Genomic DNA, 16046 nt, shown 5'->3' on the forward strand with positions numbered 1-16046 from the left:
TAATGCGGACTGGTTATAGTGGGAACAAGGTGTTATAGGAACGGAGGAGGGAATGATTTCACAGCTTAGGGAAACCACTGCTTCTTTATGTTGAAACGCTGTTCTCTTTTGTTCAGTATGTTCCAGTGGCTTAATAGAGCCATCTTTTTATAGGAAAAAAAAAAGGGGGGGGGAAACAATAGCAATTGGATCATGAGCTTTAAACTGACCTTGTTTTCAATTGCCCCAGGCTGTAGATAGCTCAGTGACTTAGATAGTTGTTAAGAGCATGGCCTGTGAAGCCATCAGCTCTGGGTTAAAATTCCAGGTCTGCCACTTACTCTCTGTGTACCTTAGGTGGCATGACCTTGGAGAAGTCACTTTACCCGGATGAGCCTCGGTTTCCTCATACGTGAAAAAGAATAGGTTATACTTAGCCAAGAGGATTGCTACAAAGATTAAATGAGATCGAGTATTTAAGAGCATGGGCGCTATACCTAACATAAAATTAAAGTAGCCCTATGTATGTATCATTTACCAAGCAGCAGAACTGAAAGCACCAGATTGTAACTCTAGGCGATGGCAAGCTACCACTAACCTACCTTAGAGGAAATAAGAAGCTTCCATCAAACTTAGAATATAACCGCCATACCATAAGGGGCATGGATATATTGCTTTTCTGTCCCATAGTCCAGGGAGTCATTATACTTAAGCATTACCCCCTTCCCCCATCCTCACCCTCTCTTTTCTCCAAGACAAGTGCTTAAGCTGAATTTGACAGTCTGCATTTTTTTAAGTAAACAAATATATCCTATCTCAAATTGATGTATTTTTCAGCCATGTCAATTTTTCCCAGGTAGCAGGGATAAAGGGAATGTTCTTGGCTAACAAGAAGATTGACAACCAAGTGAAGACTTTCATCACGTATAACAAAGGCCGAGACTGGCGTTTGCTGCAGGCGCCGGACACGGATCTAAGGGGGGACCCTGTGCACTGCTTACTGGTGAGTTTTCACATTGGAGAAGAATGTTCCGCACAGCGGAGGGCTGGAAGTGGATATTAAACAGGCATATGAAGTGGGTTCCAGGGCTCGTTGTTCAGTTGGTGAGCAAAAGGGGACAGGGCTGGGCGTGAAGGCACTATGCTGCCTTATATGCTGGGCCAGAGAGGTAAGAGGGCATGAGTGGGTTCCTTGCTCACGTCAAGGATTCTGGGTTGTGACCAAGTTCTGTTGAGAACCTCAAATTGTAGTTTCAGGGAGAATGTGATAGTTTCCTTATATGGTGGGGATATACACCTTTACTTTCCCATGAATGGCTTGTTACATATCCAAGGATGCATAAATTCAGCTACAGAACTGATGAACTGAAAGGAGAATTTTGTAGATGTGTTTTCCAGCAAAGGTGTTTAGTCACATTTTCAGAAGAGTTTATGCCTCAAACAAGGGTAAGAAGCACTGATCTAAACCCTCTTTTGTACTCTTTGTAATATGTTCTGTTCATCTATGTCTCATTCCGTGAAGCTGGGGTTGGTAAACTATATGGCCTGTGGGGCCAATATGGCCCGCCAGTTGTTTTTCTGAATAAAGTTCTACTAGAACACAGTCATGTTTAGTTATAGACCCACTGTGGCTGCTTTTGCTCTACATGGCAGAACTGAGTAGTCACAGCAGGAACTGTATGGTCTATAAAGCCTACAGCATTTATTATCTGGCCCTTTAAAAAAGGTTTACTGTCCCCTCCTTTGAAGCATGGTGTTCTTCTCAGTGTCTAACATTTGGACACTGAGTAGATAGGTGAGCATGAATTTATCTATGTATTTGATTATACGAAGGTGTCTTAGGTGTTATATCTTAGGTGTTATGTCTTAGGCCCTGTATTCACCATTATTTCTCTTAAAATGTGTTTGTTGACTGTAGAGTTTACAGTCTACTTGAAAGAGACTAGATTAATAAATGCAAGATTAGAGGGTCACATCTCACTCCTCATCGTAGCTCTGGTGCTGGCCCATGCTTGACACATGAATAGATACTGACTGATGCAGAGGAAGGGAGGAAGAGATTAATAATTGCAAAACAAAGTATACTTAAGTGCTAATTTCTCTGAAATAGTTTATAAAAAGGAGAGATCAGTATATAAACAGGGGAGTCTTCTTCATTTTAGTATGAAGGGTTTGGTTGTGTGTCTACACACACACACACACACACACACACACACACACACGCATCAGTGTTGTGGTCTTCATACAATTCTGACCTTGATGTTATCCACACTCAGCTTGCTTTGTCCCATCAAGTCTGAACAGTCCTTTTGCAGGTTCATCTCATACCGCTGTGGGCGGGTCACCCTCCCACCCAAGAAGATGCCAGCAGCTGTGGCTTGACCTAATTAGTTGCAAAGGATATCATGGTTGTCACTGTGCATCAGCAAAGCAGTCTAAAATTCAGCCTCTCACTCAGCTTCTACCCTTATTACTGGCAACTTACAGGGGGGGAAAAGCCAGTTGTTATCATAAGTGCACAAAGCCAGTGACAGAGTAAGGAAATGTAACATTTATTGAATACCTACTCTGTACAAGGCACTGTTCAGTAGCATTTTAAAAAACAGAGCCACCTTCCTAGTTCTACTCTTCCAAGTTGCGGCATCATGGTACTTAGCCAGAGAAGCATGGGATGCACCAGTGCCTCAGTGTAGTCCTCCTTCCCACCATGCACTTTGGAGATTAAATGCCCATGAGACAGAATTAACCAAAGCACCTGAAGAGGCTTGCCTGTGATCACTCAGGCATCATAAATGGCTTGTGACAAATGCCTCTGACACACAGAGCACTTAGTGAAGTGCTTCACACTCCACCTCCAGCCCAGTTTTAGGAACTTTTTTTATTTTTTTTAAGATTTTATTTATTTAGGGCGCCTGGGTGGCTCAGTTGGTTAAGCGACTGCCTTCGGCTCAGGTCATGATCCTGGAGTCCCGGGATCGAGTCCCGCATCGGGCTCCCTGCTCAGCAGGGAGTCTGCTTCTCCCTCTGACCCTCCTCCCTCTCATGCTCTCTGTCTCTCATTCTCTCTGTCTCAAATAAATAAATAAATAAAAATCTTTAAAAATAAAAAAAAATAAAAAAAAAAGATTTTATTTATTTATTTGAGATAGAGAGAGCATGAGTGGGGGGAAGGGCAGAGGGAGATGGAGAAGCAGACTCCCTGCTGAGCAGGGACCTGGACTTGGGGCTTGATCCCAGGACTCTGAGATCATGACCCAAACTGAAGGCAGACACTTAACCGACTGAGCCACCCACACACTTAGGAAGGCTTACTGCCATGCCTCCAAAATATAAATGCAGTATCAGCTTGCTTACCCATCTCCACTGGGACTGTCCTAATCCAAGCCACCATCATTTCTCACCTGCCCTACAGTGATGGGCTCCCAAGTGGTCCTCCTGTCTCTACCTGGCAATCTCTTCTCCACACAGCAACCAATGAGATCTTTTCTTTTGTAATCTAACTTTACTGAGTAAAACATACATAAAAAAGTACCCGTTTTAAGAGTATAGTTTGACAAATCTTGACAAGTGTAGATACCTATGTGACCATTACCACAGTAAAGATAGAACATTTTCATCACCCTCAAAAATTACTTTGTGCCCTTCGCAGTCATTTTCCACTCCCCCCGGCCCTAGACGATCACAAATCTGCTTTTCTTCACTATAGATTAGATTTATCTTTTCTCAAATTGTATGTGTTAAATGTATTTTTATGTGTAAAAAGATTTATCTTTTCTCACATTTTATGTATTGAATGAGATCGACTTGACCTTTAAAAATTCAGATCTTATCCCTCCTTTACTTGAAGTTTCGAATAACTTTCTAACTCAGGTAGAATAAAGTTCCAGTACTTCACCATGGCCTGTGAGGTCTCATAGGGTCCGGCTCCTGTCTGCTTCCCCAACTTGCTGTCCAGCTTCTATCCCCCCGCCCTTCCTCACGTGGGCTACCCTGGGAGAGGACAGCACCTCTTTCCATACCTTGAGGTCACCATGCTTCTTTATGTCTTAGGCCCTGTATTCACCATTCTCTCTCTTAAAATCTCGTTTCCCGAGTCTGGCTTTTTCTTGGCTTTCAGATTCTTGCTTGATTACCTTAATCTCAGAGGCTTTCTTACGCTTTCTCAAAGGTGGTGCTTGGCCCAACTCTTTTTTACCCATGACCCTTCTCGTTCTCTGAAATCAGCACATGTGTTTGTTGACTGTCTTTTCTACCTCCCTCTGCTAAAATGTGAGCAGCATGAGTATAGGAACTGTGGCTGTCTCTCTGGCCACTCCAGAGAATCAGCTCAAGGATAACCACGTGGGAGGTGTTCAGCATGTGTTGTTGTTATGGGTATCGTTTGTCTGAAGTCGATGCTCCATTGACAGGTGGTGTTGGAGTTTCACATTCAGACTTGAGTGGAAACTTTCCCTTGCCACTGACAGCCACACTGAGGGATCTGTCATAATAGCCATCTGTGAAGCTCAGAGGCTCAGGCTGACCCTACAGTTAACAAAATCAGTAGGCTCATTAAGATCCAGCAAAGATGAATTAATGGGCTCTGGATGTGTGGCACCCAGGAGTCTTTTGGCCTGCCTCCCTCATTAACCTTGTTTGATGTAGTTTCAGTCTGAGTTTTAGAAAACAGGCTGAGGAAGTGAAATGGCAAAGGGAGTGGAGGGCAGGGACCAAAATCACTTATAAAAATCTGCCAAAGGCACAAAATAGGAAAGAAAATCTTTGAGCTACAGGAGACCCGGACCGTTAAAAACCTTCTTTAGGCTTGGGAGCTGGTGGCAGAGAGGAGATAAAAAGTGCTTTTAGATTGTGAGTACTTGGAAAGTGACAGTGTCCCCGAAAGCACAGCCTAGTGATTAGAAAGGAGATTTTCCAGCAGGGCTGTTACAAATGTGGAGCAAGTTCAGAATTACAGCCCCAAATGGAATGTCCCTGGTAAAATGCATTCTATAGAAATAACACATCCAGAGTAATTTGCGGCTGTATTTTTAGGACTTTTAGACTGATTGCCCGGAGGGCTCAGCTAGGATTTCTTTTTCTCTGAAGAGTGCATTGTACAGTTAGATGGGGTATTACAGGTCATGGTCCACCTGCCTCCAAAGCCTCAGGATTGGGCTCCCAAGAGGTGAGATGTGAGCTGAGCTTGTGACAAATGCTTTGGGTCCCTAGGGAAAGCATAGTGTTCTGTGGAGAGAAGCCGTGGCTTCTTTATGGATTCAGTTGACAGTTCTCTGTTGGAGCTAAGCGGCCAGCTACCCCAGGAGATTCTTGACTCTGCTTTCCATTCCTTTGCACAGGCTGTAACTCCACATGTTATGTTGGATTGGAGTGGAGCTGAATCTCCTCTTGGCCCAGAGCCCTCTCTCTTCTTTGCCATTGACTCTTTACTAAAAATCTAATGGATTTCTAGTTCCAATTCAGGATCATAAACAGCGCAAGTGTGTGTGTTCAGGGAGTGGATTTGGAGGATACTATTTAAGACTTTAGCTGCTGCCTTATTGTTTATAAAAGGTGCGATTTGGCTTTTCAGTGTAATACTCAGATTAGGAGCCCTAGGGATAAGAGTACTATGAAGACGAGACCTAAAGGCTGTTAGTACAGAGGTTGGGGAAAAGAGAAAGTGGAATGAGAAGCTGATTGATTCTCAAATATATCTAACAGTATTTTTAAGTTGATTTAATTCATGTTGGAGAGCATGTCTCCTATCATTTAGTAATTCTCCATTGGCCATCCACAGTGCTAAGAAGACAGCAGCTAATTAATGGATCAATTAAATCCAACCAACATTTATTGAACACTAGCAATGGCCAAAGGATTTCACTGGTTAAAATAAGAAATAAAAGAATAAGGCAAAAGAAAGGTCATTGGGACCTAGAGGTCCATGATGGGCTTCAGGAGTCTGTGAGCTCCCTGAAATTGAACACAGAACTCTGTGTGCATTTGCCTTTGTGTATTTTTTCTTGGGATAGCGTCCTTAATTTGCCTCAGATCCTCAAACTCTAAACCTGATCCTGAAAAGATGAAAGACGAGAGATCTAGATGCTGCTAGGATTGACCAGTTGATGATATGCCATGCCCTGTGACTATGGGTGAAGACACAAAGGGCAATTTCCGAACTGTAAAGTCAGCTGCTAGGTCATGGTGGTCTCAGTGTACAGTGCTGTATCTTCTTCATGTGCAAAGATAAGGGGAATAGGAAGATGCCCTTGGGACAAAGTGTACTTTGACTCTACTGAGTTGCAGAGAACTCTGGAAAGATACTCACATATTTACGACATGGTTGGTAATGGGAGAAAAGAGGACGAGAAGGCTGGAGAGAGGGCAGGAAAGGAGAAAGGAGAGGTAAACAAAGTGCCCCCTGCCCGGGCACAATGTGCATAATTAGAGAGCCTTGTCCGGTGACCTGCAGGAATGGCAGTGGCTTGATAGCCATTCTAATAAACCTCTCTATTAATTTTTGGTGACTTAACTTTGACAGATGTCCCAAACTGGTCAGGTACAAAAGTTTAACTTCAAAAAGTAAAGATGAATCACTTAACATTGTTTTTCTTTGAGCATTGATGTAGACGATATAACTTCCTTGAAAAAAATGGAAGAAGGGGGATAAAAAGCCACGGAATATTCTCCTCATACCAGCTGGGGGCAATCCAGTACTGCAAATGTGAGAGTGGAAAAAAAGTGCACCAAAAAGAACACTTCTAATGTGGCTGCTACAGCCTGAACTGGTATCTTTCCTTCTCAAATTAATTTATTTCGAGCCTCTGAAAGCCCTAGCCGCAGAGCAGTACCGAGATGGCCGATTGAAAATGCCCTTTCCTTTGTAATGGCAAGTGCCCTGTCTCAAATAACCCTTGAGCAGGTCAGATGGCAACCGAGCTTCGCAGTCTTCGCGACTGTTGGCTGATGAAGTATGTGGCAAGCATCTGGCTCAGGATGGCAGACTGGGTGATCCCTTAGCCACGGATGTTCTGCTCTGTTGGGTGACACAAAAGGCCCTACAGGAAGCCCACGTGACTAGGCTAATCCCCGAGGAGTTCTGGACTTCTTGGAATGCCATGGAGATACTCAACATTAATCTGATGATGTGGTTTATACATTAGCCCAACGTACTTCTGGCATTGTTCTGAGTCAAATAGCCAACAAAGGTCTATCAGGTCCTCACTTATATAAAGCATTGCTTGTTACTTCAAGCATTTATTGACTATCTCTTTTAGATTCTATGCCAAGTTCCACAGAAGACTCAAAGTGTAGTACTTGGTGTTTTCTCTTTATTTGTAGAGTTTATCTCTTAGGGAGATAAAACTGTACATACCTCAAATAGATAATATGAGATTGCACATGATCAAATAAACCATTGTAAATCAGAGAAGGAGAGATCCCGATAGGCTGCAGCTGTCAGGAAAACTTTCATGGAGGCACGGTTTGCCATCTCTGCTTTTTCCTGTCTTAGCATCTGAGTGCAGCACAGGCCTGTCCGGAACATCCACAACCTACAACCCTACCCATTCTCATCTTCCTCTCAGGCAAAAGGAAGCCAAACATTTGGGTCCCACTGATTCTTTTTATAGGGGCAGTCTTCCTTACTCTTATGAAACGTTGTAAAGTAAAAATGCCTTTTTTGAAAGCCTTCCATGCAATTTTCAGGCAAAACCCCTCATTTATAAAGATCATTATCCCTTGAGAGTTTACTCTGCGTTGGCAGTAAGGAAAGGCCCTGTTGCAATCCACTGTTTTACTTTACCAGTATTTCGGCCGCTTTTATTCCTGCGCTTCATTTTTAGTTTGCCGTTTACGCTATCCCATATAAATTTAATCAATGTATCTCTGTGGCTCTCTGAATATCTGCTGGCTGAGACTTACAGAGCAAAATGAAAGTAATAACAGAGATACATTGGTGATTCCAAAAACTCAAGTCGATAAGATTAGAAAATAATCTTTCCGAGAGATGAAAAGAGATGTAGGTTCAGACACAAACTTGTAGTTTTTGACAACTCAGTACCAGAACTGTTTTAAATGAAATTCGTATAAGATTTATTATCCTGTATTTGAAAACTGTTGGTATCTTAATCTGAGAATTTGATCGAGATTTTTACACGTAGATAATAAGTCCCTTAAATTTCCATTTGAATTATTAGTAGTAGTGCATTTTGTCTACAAGCATGACTTTTATATTGAATAATACTGATTCTGAGAATACCCTGCCATGGGTACTCTGATGATTGCCTCGTAGATGTTAGGAAAATTTCACATGTCATACAGTTTCTTCTGGACAGATGAGACCAAGGTCTCCAATGGACAGTGGCCAAGAGGTGCCAGCTGACTTCTTCAGATCCCTCCCAGATGGAGCAAATCTTCTTCCTATCTTTATATCCAATTTTTCCTCCTCTGTCTTACCTGGCTCAACTCTTCTGCTTCTTTTCTTTGTTACTGATATCACTCAGGCCTGAAATGTTCGTTATCTTCCTGAACATCTCACCTGCAGTTCATACCTTACCCATCTTTGCCTCAGGCACCATTTTCTCCTTGAAGCCTTCCTTGATCCAAAGTTGGACATAGTTGTGTCAGCCTCTAGAACTTCATGTTTCATCTTTACTGATCTTATGGCTGTTATACTAGTCTCTCTTTACGGTAATCAATAGAAAGATCTTAATTTTTTTTAAAATTACCCCATAATGGCAGAGACCGTATTTTAGTCAATATAAGTCTTTCATAAGCTACACCTAGTGCTTTACAGATAGAGTACTAACATATTTGTTGAATGGCCAAATGGCAATCAAGGCAGTAGATCAGACCTAAAATGAAGATGCTCCCTCTTTCCCCAATTTGGTATCTGTCTTATACTTAGTGGACACCAGATATCTGTGGAATAGAAGATGAGTGCGTGAATGAATGGCTGGATGGGATGGGTGGAAGAATGCATGGATGCTCTGAATCTGGACTTAAAATGACCATTTAGATTATATGCTTTTATGACCCTCATTTCTCTTCTTCTCAGCCCTATTGCTCACTACACCTTCACCTTAAGGTCTCTGAGAATCCCTACACATCAGGGATCATTGCCAGCCGAGACACAGCTCCCAGCATCATAGTGGCTTCAGGTAAGAAGCTTGCCTGGTGGGCTTGCTGTTGCAAATTGTATTTATTTTAAGAAGTTAGATATCTGTGCTGGGAATTTAATGAGCAGGCAAAAATATTTTGCAAGTCACCTGAACCATTGACCCTGAACAACTATGCTGAAAAGCCCTGCTCTCATACAGTGTTGACAGTCTCGGTCCATCTCGGGCAGCATAGATTGCCAGTAGAGCCCATTGTTAGCTTTTGTAAACAGCTCCTTTCACTAATGGTGACATGCTCTCTCTAGGTAATATAGGTTCTGAATTATCAGACAGCGACATCAGCATGTTTGTCTCTTCAGATGCAGGGAACACCTGGAGGCAGGTAAGAAGGCATCCTGGGTCTCGTTGCTGCGGTTTAAATGACATAAACATTGTTCAGCTTGGTTAAATTCTGGGAACTCATTTGGCTATATGTAAATCCTAAAGCTCGTCAGTGTGTTTATTTTCCTTTTTGTTTTATGAGAGTCTTAAATAAGTCTTTGAGTTTAGCAAATACTTATGCAATGTGATTTTTTTGCCATTCAATAAAAATGACCCTTTTTTCAGAGCCTCTATGTAAGAAAGTTTATAAGTGACAATGAAACCAAATTGGATCTGAATTCAATTGGACTGAATTTTTTTTTCCCACAAAGAAAACCAGGATCCCAAAGAGGTTATTGTATAGGGAACACAGAGCCTGAAGGGTAGATTATATACCCAACACAACTCAGTGTTGGCAACTCAGCCTCCATAAATTCCCCTTGCCTTGGAGTCAGAATAGAGAGGAATGCAGTGATACAGAAACAGCCGTTACCCAGGTGGTATTTTGAAATATTTAAATTTCACATGCAGAAGACAGAGTAATAACCATCAGGGTGCATATGTTTGGAAAGGTAGAAATGGAATCGCTTTAAGCCAACGTGTTTAGCTTAAATGCTTCTTCTCTTTCTTCTGAATGAAAATTAGATACCCATAGCTTATAAAACAGACATTTAATGAGGTTTAGCAATCATAACAAGATATGTGCCTAATGCATGGTTGTTACACTTCAATAAATATATTTTAATAACCTACTGACGTTTAATTATCATACAATAACTAGCAAGCACCATAAATTGAAATCTAATGCACAGGTAATCACACAGAAATGAGAACACTCTGCTTTAAATTTTAGACAGAGATGTCCATGTTATGGTCCAGTTACCATTTCCTAGCTTCAGACCCTTCGTAGGCCCTCCATGTGATTCACATGGTTTGAGAAGAGCGAGGTGGAAAGAAATTTGCTTAAGAAACCCCAGGGATATTGATCTTGGAGGTAGGTATGTAGGAACATGGACTATTAAACTGCTTCTGGAGAACAGTTCAAGAGCCAGGATCCCATTTTGTTTCTTCCAGCACCCCAAACCAAGCAGAGAGCTCTCACATCCGTAGTCCTGGGATACCTCTTAGGTATAATAGGTAAACAAGGGAGAAAATAATTATGTCTGTAGTGTAGCCACAGACAAGGCAATACCAACAATGCAATTATGAGAAAACACACATCTCGTATGGAGAGGACACAGAAATTGTTTGTGGCCCATCCTCCCTGGACTTTAAGTTGATTTCTCCACATTTGGAGAAAAACCTAAAGGACACATGTACCCAAGTTGATTCCATTTTGATCAGAACTACTTTAGACTTGATAGAGAATCTATGAATTGAACAAGAACAGCTTTCCTCTGTAATACTTGGAAACTGAAATAATTACCTCTGGACAGTCCCAGCCCCGTGAGTCACTCTACACATGGCCTTAGGCATGTCACATCTCTCTAAACCTGTCAAAATGAGAATGTGGAGTAAAGTATCTCTAAGGTTTCTTCCTTCTAAAGATGTTACACAATAGGATGGTTACCCAGGATTCTGACATCGTCATCAGTGGGAATCAACAGAACTTACCGCAAAAAGATGGGAATATAAACATGAATATGTAACTATTAATTCTTCAGATTTCTTTTGTGGCACACCTATAATCATTTTATCTAACTCCAATGATATGTGCGGCCCACCTTGGGAAGCATTGTTTATAACTATCTTTCCAAAGATTTTTGGGAAACCCTGTTCTATCATGGGAGGGATTTATCTCCTCAGATGAAGACTAATTCTCTGAACTCTGGGCATGTGTGGGTGTAGATGTGTGTCCATGTGGATGTGTTTCCCTCTTGCAGATCTTTGAAGAAGAGCACAGTATTTTGTATCTGGATCAGGGTGGAGTCCTGGTTGCTATGAAGCACACGTCTCTCCCGATTCGACATCTCTGGTAAAAGCATGAGTCATGGACCAGATGGCTCCATACCGCTAAGCGCAGTTGAGGGGTCAGGCTGTCAGATGGGGACTGGGTTTGTAGTAAAACATCAACGTCTACTAGAGCATAATTTATACCTTTGCTCTATTAAAATAAGATTATTGCCTGGAGTTTCACAAAAGAAGGAGGAAAGGAGATAGAAGAAGGGAAGGGAGGAAGGAAGGGGAGAGGGAGAGGGAGAGAGAGAGAGAGAGAGAGAAAGAGAGAGAGAGAGAGAAAGATTGAGATCAATTCTGCCCCTGAGAGAGGAGTTGCATGATGGTTTTCAAATATGTCAGTACCCTCTCCAGTACCTTCCTTATTCCTTCAGCACACTCCCAGGTACAGTGGCGTGTCAGGTACAATGGGGAGAAGTTAAGAGTAGCTTAACGTGTATTCGTTATGTGTGTTCTGCACAGAGATCAGCAGTTCAGGGCACTGTTTCTTTCTGTCTCCTTTCCCCTGATCCTACTTCCTTCGCTTCCTTTGGGCGGGGCGGAGGGGGGCACGGGGTGTGTGAAAATCTGCAACTCTACCTGTAGGTCTCACACAGATGGATGTGCAAGGCCTAACTTCCAGAATGCTTTCCAGTAGACTCCTTCATCTGTGTTTTTGAAAGGGCCTCTCTCCACAGGCAAGCTTGTTCAAAACCAAAAGCGTGATTTTGCCTCTGGTGCTAGTTACTTTGGAGACCTATGGGAAAGCTGCCAAAATAAGAGAAACGGAAGCTTAGTTTGGGGGATGACATCCACAGAGAAAGGCAGAGTGAGGGAAACATCCTGTGTGACCAGCAGAGTTGCAGATCTCTCTTACTCTCAAGAGCCAGTCCTTTTGTACCCCCTTTTTCAATGAGTCAGCTAGGATTCATAACAGGGTAGGAGGGAAGCCGCTCAGGATTTGCTCACTTAGAGGCAGCTGGTTCAAGTCCATCTAAGTAGGTCCAATGAGGCCATTGCTCTTCAGAATCACCAGTAAGCCTTGCTGCTAGATTGCAGTGAGGTTTTGGAGAGGGTCACATTGAGATCTAAGATCTAATAAAATATCCAAATTAAAAAAAAATTCTATCAAAGACTTATTATTATTCCCATTTCATGCAGTTCTTCCCTTATGGCTGTTATAACACATCTGGGTCCCAGATCGCTTGGCTAACTGTATTTCTACCTTCTGATGTAATTAAGAATAGTTATTCATATAAAAGGCTCACTTTGACAGCGCCCTGGGTACTTTTAAAATGTATTCTCTCTTGGCTGATAGTATCTTTCCTCTGAAAGGATTTTTTTTTTTTTCTTTTGAGATCTGATGCCTGCTATTTTTTCTTTTATTAGGTTGAGTTTTGATGAAGGGAGATCTTGGAGCAAATACAGTTTCACATCTATTCCACTTTTTGTGGATGGGGTTCTGGGTGAGCCTGGGGAGGAGACTCTAATCATGACGTAAGTGGAAAAGTATGATGTATTCTAATCTTAATATAAATCCAGAAACATGTTGTATTTTGTTTTCTTTTTAAGGAATTTATTCATTTATTTGAGAGAGCGAGAGAGCATGAGCAGGGGGAGGGGCAGAGGCAGAGGCAGAGAATCTCAAGCAGACTCTGTGCCATGCACGGAGCTCCAGGTGGGGCTTGATCTCACAACCCTGAGATCTCCACCTGAGTCGAAACCAAGATCCGGACACCTAATGGACTGAGCCACACAGGTGCCCCCAGAAACATGTTGTTTTTAGCAAATCCTAACCACTTTGCTACTGTTAAATATGAAATTGCCAGCAAGGTTATTACATCTGACTTCATGGTTTCCCAGCAAAGGGGAAAGAAAAATGTGGGTGGCCATTTTCTTGGCTCTTTACTAATTAGGACACCCACACTGAGGGCTGGCAGCAAAAGGGCACAACTTATTTCTTCCTATACTGAATGGGCCTAGGGAAATTAGAAATGATTATTTCAATAGAAAATGAAACTATAAATTTAAAACTTTAATAATAAACTCAATATTACAGAAAATCACAGGCGTATAAGAATGATTTCACTTTAAGGCAGAACACTGAGCTTGATCATAAACCCCACAAAGGATTTTCTTTTTCCCTGGCTCTTTACCTAACCCACTTGTGAGGCTATATTAGAAAAACCGGGAGAACAATCTGTTCTTGTGAAATTGTATTTGCACTCATTCTTGTCTGGAGAGTGATGATCATTAATTTGTGAAAGACTTGATTAATGAGTTTGAAACTTAAGGGTTTCAAAACATGAACTTGGAATTTGAAACATGAAACTGTGAGGGTTTTTTTTTCTTCCCCTGGAAAATTGGACATGGAAAACAGAGGGAAGGTTTTAAAGTAGTCAACCCTGTCATCAATGAAAATTTAAAAGTCATAGTGAATAGTGGATACTTTTTCTAATTTTTTCTTCCCTTCTTTTAATGATAGAAAAGATCAACAAAAATTCAGTATGCCCAATAGCTGCACTTTTGCCCACCGAACACATAGCCAGATTAGCAATTTGTTCCATAATTTGTCTTTATTCAGGTTTCATATTTGCAGAACGCAGATGAAAAAGGCTACTTCATGGCTTTTCTCCACAGAGGGCTATAACTGGTGATTCAAACACCTCATTAGATGCCCGAGTTTGTCTGAGTAAGGAGAGAATGCAGAGTGCAGGACACAGTTCTCACTCCAGGCCCTGGCCCTGCTGCCCACTCTCCCCAGGGACTGGCGGGAAGGTGAAATAGGACAGAAACCGTGAGAACCACGGACCTTAGTAAGAGAACCCAGAAGTGTAATCCTGCACGGCATAGAAGACAGCACTTGCGATTGTTTTCTTAATTTTTTTTTTTCTTGTCAGCCGTTCTTGTGGTACAATATGCAGAAGTGGGTTTTTCGTCAGACTTTACCTGGTTCTGGGTTCTGACTCGACCAGTTCTTAGTGGTTTGACTTTGGTTTTTTGCATGTTAGTGAAACTCTCTGAGCCTCAAATTACTCACGGGTGACACAGAGCCAATAATAGTGACCCCCCTCGTCAATGCGTTTTGAGGATTAAGTGATCTGCTCAATGTACCGCGTTGAGCACTGTGCTAAGCTCGTGGTCAACACCCGGCATAGGCTGGCTACTGGAGTTGCTCCGATTTTGATTATTTTTCTTGTTATGGACTCTGTAGCGTGTTTGGACACTTCAGCCACCGCTCAGAATGGCAGCTGGTCAAAGTGGACTACAAGTCCGTGTTCGACCGACGGTGTGCCGAGGAGGACTACAGACCGTGGCAGCTGCACAGCCAGGTAGGAGGCGCCGAGCTGAGGTGTGGTCCTGGGTGGAAGGCATGGGGGTCATGTAGGTGTGGGAATCGGGGTCCGCACGGCCACAGTTTACCTCTCCAGCTACATCAGAAGCTACATCGACTGCTTTCTTACATGTTTTGTGTTCCACAGCAGTGAACAAACTCAACATTTATGGCTTGTTGTAAAGTAATTTCTTTTTTTTTATTATACTAGGATATAATGAGATAAAATTCAAATGTGCTTGGCTCAGACTTACGACTCAAAATGAAATACCAGCTCAGCACGCAGATCCAAACAATTTATCTGAGCATGCCGTGTGGATGCAGGGTAGGGGCAGGGGTGAGGAAAGAATCTTCAGTTTTATTGAGCAATGCAAACAGAGACATAAAATAATAAAATTAACCCTCAGTGAGCGGTGCCAGTAAAATCCTTCCTTGTCACCCTGTGATTCCCTGGGATTAGGCGGTGCTTCTTGCCTCCTTCCAAGGTACTCGTGGTAAGAGGATGCAGAATCATTAATAGGACACTTTCTTTTTTTTTTTTTTTTTTTACTTTTTTTATTTATTTATTTGAGAGAGAGCAGGAGAGGGAGGAGGGTCAGAGGGAGGAGCAGACTCCCTGCTGAGCAGGGAGCCCGATGCGGGACTCGATCCCGGGACTCCAGGATCATGACCTGAGCCGAAGGCAGTCGCTTAACCAACTGAGCCACCCAGGCGCCCAATAGGACACTTTCCTTCATTCTGGCCCCTCAGCTGATCAGCTTGTACAGAATGCTTAGCTGAAAGCATCTTTCCTTTGATTTCCCAAGGTGGAAGTCATTCTGCAGGGCCCTCCAAGGACGTAGCAGAGGCTCCCCCTGCGTAGCCATCACCATATTCAGGCACTGACACATCATACCCCTAAACCTAAGCTAAGTACACTGGACCCTTGAACAACGTGGGTTTGAACTGCATGGATCCACGTACATGCAGATTTTTTTTTCAATAAATACAGTCCAGTGCTGTAAATGTATTTTCTCTTCCTTATGATTTTCTTAATGACATTTTCTTTTCTCTGGCTTACTTTATTGTAAGAATACAGCACGCAATACATATAATATACAAAATCTGTGTTCATTGACTATTTATGTTATCAGTAAGGCTTCCGGTCAGAGGTAAGCTATTAGTAGTTAAGTTTTTGGGGAATCAGAAGTTATACATGGGATTTTCGACTGTGTGAGAGGGTCAGTACCTCTAACTCCTGCGTTGCTCAAGGGTCAACTGGAATATATTTAATAAAGATGTGTATGTGTGATGGAGCCGGTTAAAGTGAATTTGTTCAAGAGACAAAACTCTTTTCTGTCCTT

General features: G+C 42.3%; 1 protein-coding gene across 1 annotated transcript in view; it reads left to right on the plus strand.

Moving 5' to 3' along the window:
* SORCS1 (sortilin related VPS10 domain containing receptor 1) overlaps window positions 1–16046 on the plus strand; it is a 107988-nt gene that overhangs the window by 16660 nt on the left and 75282 nt on the right. The window contains exons 4-9 of the mRNA XM_081823576.1: window positions 836–982; window positions 9014–9116; window positions 9380–9456; window positions 11318–11409; window positions 12759–12866; window positions 14584–14701. Of these exons, the coding sequence (XP_081679702.1) occupies window positions 836–982; window positions 9014–9116; window positions 9380–9456; window positions 11318–11409; window positions 12759–12866; window positions 14584–14701 (645 nt within the window). The remainder of the gene's footprint in view (window positions 1–835; window positions 983–9013; window positions 9117–9379; window positions 9457–11317; window positions 11410–12758; window positions 12867–14583; window positions 14702–16046) is intronic.

The sequence above is a fragment of the Leptonychotes weddellii genome, chromosome 6 (genome assembly GCF_054177405.1).
Source record: "Leptonychotes weddellii isolate Sample4059 chromosome 6, ASM5417740v2, whole genome shotgun sequence".
In the NCBI taxonomy this organism is placed as follows: domain Eukaryota; kingdom Metazoa; phylum Chordata; class Mammalia; order Carnivora; family Phocidae; genus Leptonychotes; species Leptonychotes weddellii.